Source organism: Penaeus monodon, chromosome 38 (genome assembly GCF_015228065.2).
Source record: "Penaeus monodon isolate SGIC_2016 chromosome 38, NSTDA_Pmon_1, whole genome shotgun sequence".
NCBI classification, from domain to species: domain Eukaryota; kingdom Metazoa; phylum Arthropoda; class Malacostraca; order Decapoda; family Penaeidae; genus Penaeus; species Penaeus monodon.
The window spans coordinates 28399244-28408981 of record NC_051423.1 but is presented as its reverse complement, the minus strand read 5'-3'; the positions used below and the strand labels follow the sequence as shown (position 1 = coordinate 28408981).

Below are 9738 nucleotides of genomic sequence, written 5' to 3'. Positions count from 1 at the left end.
TGGTGACATTCAGGATGTCATTGCTTTTAAACCAGTCGCATTTAATCCATCACACAGATGTTCCACAATGCTAGCCCACCAGGAAGACCATTATTGGGCCCTTGAAATTTTGGGAAAATGTCATTTTTTTCTAATGCTATTAATATCGATAGTGTTATTTATCCTTAATGAATATATGATTATTAAAGTGTAATAAAAATACTGAGAACAATGGAAATAAGTGATAAATGCATCAAGGAATAAAGGTAACAGGGAGATAGGTAGATAATCGAACCTTGATGTTGCAAACGCAGTAAATGAAAATAAATAAATAAATAGATGATAAAATAAATTTTCCGTAAACCTCACGTGTATTTTTCCCATCCTCTACCTTTGGGGTTTTTTTAGTGCTTCAACGAGATTTTGGTCTCAATCTCTAAAGTGAATATCTCTTCACATGACCACATAGCTGCGGAGGAACTAAAATCTCCCTGAACAACGGTAATTTTTTATAAAGTTTGCATATATTATTTTTATATGTTTTTTATGTATATGTATTTTATATATATTATATATATATTATTATTTTATTTATATAATATTTTCCCCACCCCCCAAATTTCATTCCTTCATCATTTTTAATTTTTTTTTTTTTTTTTTATCATGCACATTTACTTTTCTTATTTACTAATAGTCACCTGTGATAACGATGTTAGTCCTTCAGAAAAGCTAAGAAACTGCTGGCGAAATTGTGTGTCCATTAGTTGTCTACGAAGACTGGAATCACTGCTAAGCTGACTACCTTGTCTTGCAATCTGTGAATTATCTTACACTTAAATTACAAAGTCCATTTTCTGCTATGATTCATTCTCTTTAAACAACCTAAGTATTTTAAAAAAGTAGGATATTAATTTTAAAGATTTACATTATCAAACAATCAATTTGAAAACCAGAAAAGTTTAAATAGATATTCTACACCTTTACCTTTGATGGGACAGATGGAGTAAGTGACACAGGAGGCTGAGAACTATCAATGAAGTCCTCAATGTCAGAAAGCGAGAGGTCTGCCCTCACCTCAGACATCTGGGGAGGTTTGTTCTTCTCTGACTGTTCTGCTCCACCTGGAACAGTACAGTCTCCTTTAGAAAGGAAATCTAGTTCATTTTAATCTTTTGGCTGAAATTCTCCTATTACCGTTCTCTTATAAAGATTGGATATTCAAGAAAGATTATCAAATGAACAGAACTAGGCCATGAGTGTACCTTGAAGATTGTCCCCTTTCTTCATTCCAGGACCTGACGTTCCACTGGTAGTAGGAAGGGTTGATCCTTTTAGCTGATGTTGCTTTGGTGGCATATTTGCATCTGTAGACTCCTGTATTTCCTCTGGAACCAATTCAAGACTACCAAACTTATCCTTCTTTTGACTTCCTTCCTGGTCTAGCCTCTGAACACCTAGGTCTGTGTCTGACATTCCTTCAAAAGAAACTCGTCTCCTCTTGGGTTCACCTGCAACTGTTGTGAGTGGCACATCATTTTCCCATGAAACTCTACGTTTCGTGTTCCTCTGGCCTGATATTGCTGATGGATTTTTTCCCATTGCAGCACTCTCTTCTGATGTTTTGGTCTCTCCTATAGGTGTGAGCTGCAGCAACTTAAGGCCTGAGAACTTCTGTGACTGGGGTGTGCTGGTGGTAAATATAACATTTTCTACACACTTTTTGGACAGACCTTTTGTCTTCTCACCTGATGACTCGCTTTGTGTTGTTTCTTTTGTAGAGGTCCCTTTATCTGATGAAGAACTAGCTACATTATCCTCTGATTTCCTCTGCTTATCTTTTGAAGATGACGATGGATCATCACCACCATCATTTTCATCATCATCACCTTCATCACCTTTCCCCTCACTGATTGTCTTAATGATCTTCCTTGCTTTCAGCCACTTTGTTACATCTGCTGGTGATGGTGGAGTTCTCAGTGGCGTTAGTATTGCAGACTTGGCACTCCCTTGAGTCTTCATCATATATGGATCGTGAACAACTTGCTCTGACACTTCTGAATTTAAGGTATTCAAAAGCAATCGCCAATTATACAGCCCGTCCTCTTGAAAACGGCCCTCAAAGTCATCTAAATCAGACGTCACTGTTGTCTGCAGTTTAAGAACTTTGCCTCCAATTTCCAAACTTTTTGGGGGTACATCATTTGGATTGCTACAAAAAGCAGTTGGATGGACTACTTCAGGAATATCATAATTTCCTAGGGTGTTTACAATATGTTCATAGGTTGGTGGTGGTGGAACATACACTAGAACTTTTGAACCTCCTGAAGCTGCTCCAGGCCCCGGCACTTTTGTCTTTAGCTTTCTAGCCCCATTCTTCTTTGAGGATCCACTGCCAGACTGGTCCTGGTCTTTCCTTTTCTTCCCTGAGTTTGCATCTTTATTTCCCTGGCTACTGTCACCACCCTCCTGCTCACGATAAAACCCTGGGATAACTTTGTCAATGCTCTGAGTGACTACTAGTTGCTGGTCAGACTGTGGATCCAGTGATTTTTTGTTAGTGTCCTCAGATGTTGAAGCACCAGCTCCATAAGGTATAACTTTGGCTGGCTGCGGGACATATTCCTCTTCTTGCAATAAATGTTTAGACTTCTCAGAGATATCACTTGGAATATACTCTGGTGTTGGTTTATCAAGCCCAACCGGGAGAGGACTGTATTCATCCTCTTCAATTATGTTATTGGTTGGTAAAGTTAATGCCTGAGGAATGTACTTGGCTCGTCTTTTTTCACTCGAGAGTGCTTTTGGTACATACTGATCATCATCTCCTTTCTTACCTTTACTTTGAGAACTTGCAGATGTTCGGTTGCTGTTCTTCATATCTTGTTCTCCTTTTGATTTTGTGTTCTCTGACAGCACAACATTCTGGTTTAATTTAGAAGGATCTTTTTTTGATGAAGAGTCAGACTCTGATAAAGGAACAGTTGCACTAACTTTGGTTTTGTGTTTCTCTGATTTTACTGAGTCTTTGGATTTTGTTTCTTCCTCTGGTTTGGCTGCTGCAACTCCTGATGGTTTATCTCCTTCTGTACTCATGGTTTCCTTTGATGAAGAAATTGACAATTTTTTAGATGATGTCTGAGAACTTGAACTCTCTTTTGCTGCAGAGGTCTGGTTAATTTCCTTGGATGTTTTAGCATCTTTATTGGACTTTTTCAAATGATCTGAGCTGGTTCTTTTAGATGATTTGGAATCTTTGTCTGATGTTGGTAACTCTCTGAAGGCAGTTTCACTTAAATCCATCTGTTGTTTTGTTGGCTTGGATGGATCTTTTGACACCATTTTTGCTGATTTTGCATTCTCTGATTTCATTTGCTCTTTGGTGTTTGAAGAGGCATTTTCTCCCTTGCATACCCCTTTAGATTTTGGTTCATTGTCTGGTCTCCTGGAATCTTTTGAAGATTTTGAGCTGGAACCTGATTTTGATGTGGCTTTTGAATGCTTTGAATGAGCTGTTTTTGACATGTCTTTTGAGGACTTTGGATCAGAAGCCTTTGACATCTTTCCATCAACTTCAGACTTTATATTACTTTTTGTGGACTTTAAATTACAATCAGAATTTGACAAATTTTTGGATTTTAGGTTGGAGTGGGACACTGAGGGCTCCTTCACATATTTGGAATCACGCTCGTCTTTTGATGGCTTTTTTGAAGTCTGCAAGGATTCGCCCTCTCTTGTGGCTTTCTTCGATGGTTCATGCCTTGTATCTGATTTTCTCTTTGAGGAGCTGTGTCCTGATTCATGATCTGACCTGGAACTCCCTTTGGATGGTCTCGAATCTTTCTCCGACTTCGATCTTGAGTCTTTTGCTGATTTGGAAGTTATTTCTCGTTCTTTTGAAGTTAAGTCTGATTTTGATTTTGATTTCAATTTTAAATCATGTTCCAATTTTGATGTAGGTTTGGATTTTGAATCTTGTTCCGATTTTGATGTTGTCTTAGATTTTGAATCTTGGTCTGCCTTCGACATAGTTTTCAATGCTTTCAGAACCTGTTCTAAATCTGAATTCCCTTTAGGAGTCTTCAGGTCCTCAGTATCTGAGTTCTTCTTCAAAGAAGATTTTGAGTCAGACATTTTAGATTCCCCCTTTGAGGTCTTGGAGCTATCATCACCTTTTGATGTTCTAGTAGGTTGCGAATCACATCCTGGCTTTGACTTTGAATCGTGCTTTGGTGCCACCAATCCTCCGTTGTCAGTTCGTTTCTCAGCAGCGGTCTTTGAGGCATTCTCAGAACTTTTCTTGGAAGATGAACTTTTTGACACAGACATGGGTTTGTACTCAGGCTTTGGGAGAGCTTTTGAGATAGGCTTTGGCTCATACTCAGTCTTTGCACTATCCGTGTTAATTGGTTTTGGAGTGTATTCTGGTTTGTTGACAACTGCTGATATTGGCTGTGGTTCATACTCAGTCTCTGAAACTGGTTTTGATGTTGACTTGGGCTCGTAAGCTGGTTTCAATGAACTTTTTTGTGTAGATTTCGGATCATATTCTTCAACTGTACTAATTTTGTTTAATGATTTTGGTTCATACTCTCCTCCTCCTTCTACTTCTGGCAGACTGTCTGTACTATTCAGTGTTCCACGTTTATTCTGGAAGTCAGCACTAGGCTCATATTCCTCATCTTCTTCCTCATCATCACAGAAGGATGAAGATAGATTGCCAAAAAGATCTGTTAAAGTTTTTCTTAATTTGGGTTTTGATTTTCTTTGTTGATCAGAGGCTACTGATGTCTGGTCCCCATCATTCCCAGCTGGAGTTTCTTCACAAAACAAATCATTTAGGGTCTTCTGAAGCTTCTTATTCTTGTCAGCAAATAGTTCAGCCCCCTTGACTTTCTTAGAAATGGGCACACACTCATCTTGTGTATCTGCTGATTCCTGATGATCTCCTTTCACTTTTAAAATTTTATCTTTTGCCTTGTTCTTCTCATCCTCCCCACTCACACTTTCTTTCCTATCTAGTTCTGATACACATTTACTGCTTTCCTTTTCCATCTGATCCCATCGGCTCCTCTTTTTGGGAGTGGTTACAGAACTTTGATCTGGCACTGGCTGAACTTTTTCCCCTTTCTCCACCTTGTTAACAACATCCCAGCGGCTCACATGTTTCTTGCCAAGGTCTACTTTACTGGCATTCCTTGTGATGAGTAAAATTTTCCCCTCTAAACATTCTATGTTCATTTCCCCTAGGTTTTCATCAGCTGATTTTGCTTTTTCTTTACTGGACATCATTTCTGTATCTTTTGGGGAAATATTTGTGATTTGTGCTTCATTATTTTTATGGCCTTGTAACACAGTCTGATCATTTTTCTCAGGACTTGAATCCTTTTCACCACTATCCCTGCTTGAGTTTGCTGTGGCAGCTTCAGCTTGTTCCTTATTATCAACTGTTTTAAGGTTATGGTGTTGAACTTTGCCTTCATTTGTTTTGGCACTTTTCTTTTCTTTACCTTCGGATGCTTTGAAACTTTCCTTTTCTTTAACCTCTGATGTTTTGGTACTTTGTTTATCTTTATTCTCAGATGTTTTGGTATTTGGCCTTTCTCTAACTTCGAATGTTTTTGGTACTTTGTTTTTCTTTAACTTCGGATGTTTTGGTACTTTGTTTTTCTTTAACTTCAGATGTTTTGGTACTTTGTCTTTCTTTAACATCTGATGTTTTGGCACTTGTCCTTTCCTTAATTTCTGATGTTTTGGAAATATGTTGAATTTTGTCTTCAGGTGTCTTTAGTCTATGCTGTTGAAATTTGCTTTCAGATACTTTGACACCATGCTGCTGAACTTTGCCTTCAGATATCTTAGCACTATGCTTCTGTTCTTTGCCATCAGATGTTTTGACACTTTGCTGTTGGAGTTTGTCTTCAGATGTATTAGCACTACACTGCTGTTCTTTGTTTTCAAGGGATGTGGCACTTTGCTGTTGAATTTTGCTTTCAGCTTCTTTGACACTATGCTTCTGAACCTTGCCATCAGATGTTTTGTTGCTGTGCTGCTGAATTTTGTTTTCAGTTGTTTTGGCACTATCCTGTTCTTTGCCATGCTGCTTTACTTTGGCTTCCAATGTTTTAACACTGTGTTCTTTGCCATCAACTAGAACCACATTCTTACTGTTTTCTGAAGCAACTGTTTCACTAGTTCTCTCTTTATTTGAGCTTGATGATGCCTGCTTGTTTTCTTTTGGTAAAGGAGCCTTTGAGCTTGTTTTATCTTTCTCTCTGCATTCTTGATTAGTAATTTTGTGGATTTTCTTGACTTTCACCAAAGAATCTTTTTTCACCTTGTGAATTACTTTTTTCTTCTTTTTACTTACAACTTCACTTCTCGTTTCTCCAAATATCTTTGCTAATTCTAGATCAAATGAAGTTTTACGCTCATCTCTAATTAACCGTTTTTTAGGTGTACTGCCTGATGACTGGCTAGTGTTTTTTCTTTCAGCTGGTGGAGACGGAGTGTTCTTCTTTTCAGCTGATGGAGTGGAATTTTCTTCTTTTTCTTTCTGAAGCTTGTCATCCTTTTTCTTTGATTTCACATTCTCTTTATCTGCACCAGTTAATTTTCCTTGCTCTGGTGAAACTTTCCCTACTTGATCATCAAAAGAGACTGATTTGTATTTTTCCCTCTGTGAAGTCAATTTTTCAGGCTGCTTTCTCCCTGTGTCAGGCTTTGGCAGAACCTTTTCTTTATCAGGAGATTTATCTTTTTGTTTCAAATCACTTGTTTTATGTATATCAGGATTGCTGACAGTCTTCCTATCATCCTTCTCTCTCAGCATATCACCTAACTTTGCCTTAGGACTTGTTTCCCCTGCCTTTGGTGAATCTGTTCCCAAGCATGTACCCTCATCTTGTTGCTGGGCAGTTATTGTATTATTGCTGGTATCTTTGTCAGTGTTTCCACTAGCTAGTAAGTTAAGTTGTTGATTTGATGGACCAGTTGCTGAATCTTCTGAAGTGTGAATGGAGTCTTCAGGTTCTTTCTTTAACAATGTCAGTATATCTTCTACAGCACCTTCCTTATTCTGATCAGAGCATGACTTTTCTCTCACTGATGAAGAACTTAGCAAAGCTTTGTTGGTTAAACTCTTGCTATTAATTTTTGCATCCTTTTCCATCCCATCTTTTCCATTACTGCTATCTCTTTTTTGACTTGCCTCTGATTTTCTTTCATTGTTTTTAATATCACTCTTGTGTTTCTTTGGCAGTTTAGGTTCTTGTTCCTTGACCTGTTGAGCACCATCACTGCATGCCTTACTCGTGTCTAAAGATGTTTCAGATTGTGTTTCTCCGGGTGTTTGTGAATCACTTCTTGAAGAGGTCTTAGTTATTGTGTTACAATCATCTTTGTGCTTCTCAGATAAGCTATCTTTAGCTGGAACATCTGCCCTAACTTTTTCTTTTCTTGAGTCTTTTCCTCTGGGCTCATTCTTACTTCTCCTACTTCTACTTTTACTTCCATGACTGCTCGTAGCAGTACTTCTATGAGAGGCTTCCTTTTTCTTCCTGCTAGACTCCTGTGATTTTGATTTCTTGGTCCCTGATGATTCTCTGCTGGAAGTAGACTTTAAATGTTTTAGGTCTCCTTCTGGGATGACATTTCTTGTAGCAGAGGTACTCTTGGTGGAAATTTTAGCAACATCTGCTGTCACTTCTTAGCTTCTTACTTTCCTGCACATCTTTACTCTTCCCCTTTTCTGGTGAAGTTTTTATTAATTCCTTGACATGACAGTTCTGAATCTTTCTTTGTGGTTTTCACCTATTGTTTTGTGGGTTTGATTTTGTTGTCAATTTGATTATCCTCTACTAATTTCTGTTTACATTCTGCTGAACTGTTATCAGAGGGTGATATACTAGCACTGGGGCCCAAATGGACACATTACTTTTGGATCTGCTACTAATATTACTATCTGTCAAATCTTCTTCCACATTCTGCTCATCAGGATCAGGAATTTTAACAAATGATCTTGAAATTTTACACTCTTAATGATAAAGATTTTGGATCTTCATTTTCTTCTCTATCCTCACTAACTGATTTTAATTCATCTAATTTTAATAATATCTGGTGAATTACTCTCAGCGGTGGTATTTTAGTATCTTTAGTTGAGTTACAAATATCTTCACATTCACTTTCTTTCTGAGTACCATCTTCAACCAAGTGACTATCCAAATCTTCTGATGTACAATTGAAGCTAGGGTTTCTCCTTCACTTTGAGGTTTCTTGGGTGAAGTGTGTAATGTTTCCTCATTTGATAACTGAGAAGAGTCCTTATTGGTACTTGAGTGGAGTCAGTGCTGGTTTCTGTAGACTCCTTAGTTGGTACTTGAGTGGAGTCAGTTGCTGATACTGTAGACTCCTTGGTTGGTACTTGAGTGGAGTCAGTTGCTGATACTGTAGACTCCTTGGTTGGTACTTGAGTGGAGTCAGTTTGTGATACGTAGACTCCTTGGTTGGTACTTGAGTGGAGTCAGTTTTCTGATACTGTAGACTCCTTGGTTGGTACTTGAGTGGAGTCCATTGGTATTTGAGGAGACACTTTTTCTGATTCCCGAGGAGAATCCACAGATGTTATTAGATTGGAGTCTCCCGTTTTTTTATTTGAGTTTCCCCAGTTGGTTCTTCAAGAGAGTCCCTTGATGATACTTGAAGCTTCTTCACTGCCACTTCACAGTTTCCTTTGTGGATATATGAGAGACTGTAGTTGTTACTTCAGCCAAGTTCTCTGCTGATTCTGGTGCTCCGTAGTTGGTGCTTCAGTAGAATCTGTACTGATATTTCAGATGATTCCTCTGCTGATATTTCAGGAGAATCTTTTGTTGGTAGTTGAGTGGCATCCTTTGTTGATACTTCAGAATCCTTTACTTTTTGAGTGGAGTCTTTTACTGACACTCCCGAAGACACCTTGCTTGGTACTTCAGTGTTGTCAGTAGTTTTTTTTCACAAGATGGCTTAGGGTGATGGTAAGGAGCTGTCTTTGGGTATTATCTGACAGGATTCTTTAGCTGCCACCTTGGGGTGGTGCTTGAGAACAGTCTCTGGTTGGTTCTTGAGAACTGTTCCTTGAAGAAAAATTTACACTCTATGGCAGCATTTCTTTCAAGTCATCAGTAGAATTTTCACTGGAATCTTTGGTAACTTTTTCACTTGTGGTTTTACTAGGAGTCTCAGGTTCACTGGAGTCCTCCTCACAACCTGGGGCAACTCCTTAGAGGGAAACAGTGGGTGAAATTCTTTCTGGATTTTTCCAAAGATGTTTTGCTACAATCCACCAAGGACATATCACCAGAATTCTCTGATGATACTGGTCCTGTATCCTTGCATGGAAACATTTTTACTGGGATCTTTAGATAACTTATTTGATTCCTCTGGAGATGTTAGAGAGGAACTGTCATGAGTTTGACTTTTATTAGAAGAAATTTCTTTGTCTGAAGCTTTACTAACCCTTTTTGAGGTATCTTTTTCTGACTCCATGGCTGATACTGGGCAAGGAAGTCCCATTGGCAATTTCATCTCCTTCATTCAAAACTGGTGCAGAGACACCTGGCAAAGAAACACTACTTATGTCTGTCTCTGGGGGTTTCCGTGGGCTGTCTACTGACACTTGATCGCTATCTTTCACTACTACATCCTGTTGTGAAGCTGTGCTAGAATCCAGTGTAGCTTCCCTGCAATCATTCAGACGGCCTTCCCCAGTAACTTCAGAAACAT

General features: G+C 38.6%; 2 protein-coding genes across 2 annotated transcripts in view; one reads left to right on the top strand and one right to left on the bottom strand.

Moving 5' to 3' along the window:
- LOC119596780 overlaps positions 1-105 on the top strand; it is a 27167-nt gene extending 27062 nt beyond the window's left edge. Inside the window, exon 7 of the mRNA XM_037946105.1 lies at positions 58-105. Within this exon, the coding sequence (XP_037802033.1) occupies positions 58-105 (48 nt within the window). The remainder of the gene's footprint in view (positions 1-57) is intronic.
- Positions 106-687: 582 nt separating this feature from the next.
- Positions 688-9738, bottom strand: part of LOC119596779 (DNA polymerase zeta catalytic subunit-like) — a gene marked incomplete at its 3' end in the record, with an annotated part of 9818 nt that continues 767 nt past the window's right edge. Inside the window, 19 exon segments of the mRNA XM_037946104.1 lie at positions 688-794; positions 964-1100; positions 1242-5599; positions 5601-7694; positions 7696-7739; positions 7741-7893; positions 7896-8006; positions 8008-8216; positions 8219-8297; positions 8378-8428; positions 8513-8614; positions 8617-8699; positions 8702-8776; positions 8779-8796; positions 8799-9045; positions 9047-9256; positions 9258-9362; positions 9364-9513; positions 9515-9738. The exon segment at positions 9515-9738 is cut by the window's right edge and continues 81 nt beyond it. Of these exon segments, the coding sequence (XP_037802032.1) occupies positions 688-794; positions 964-1100; positions 1242-5599; positions 5601-7694; positions 7696-7739; positions 7741-7893; positions 7896-8006; positions 8008-8216; positions 8219-8297; positions 8378-8428; positions 8513-8614; positions 8617-8699; positions 8702-8776; positions 8779-8796; positions 8799-9045; positions 9047-9256; positions 9258-9362; positions 9364-9513; positions 9515-9738 (8557 nt within the window).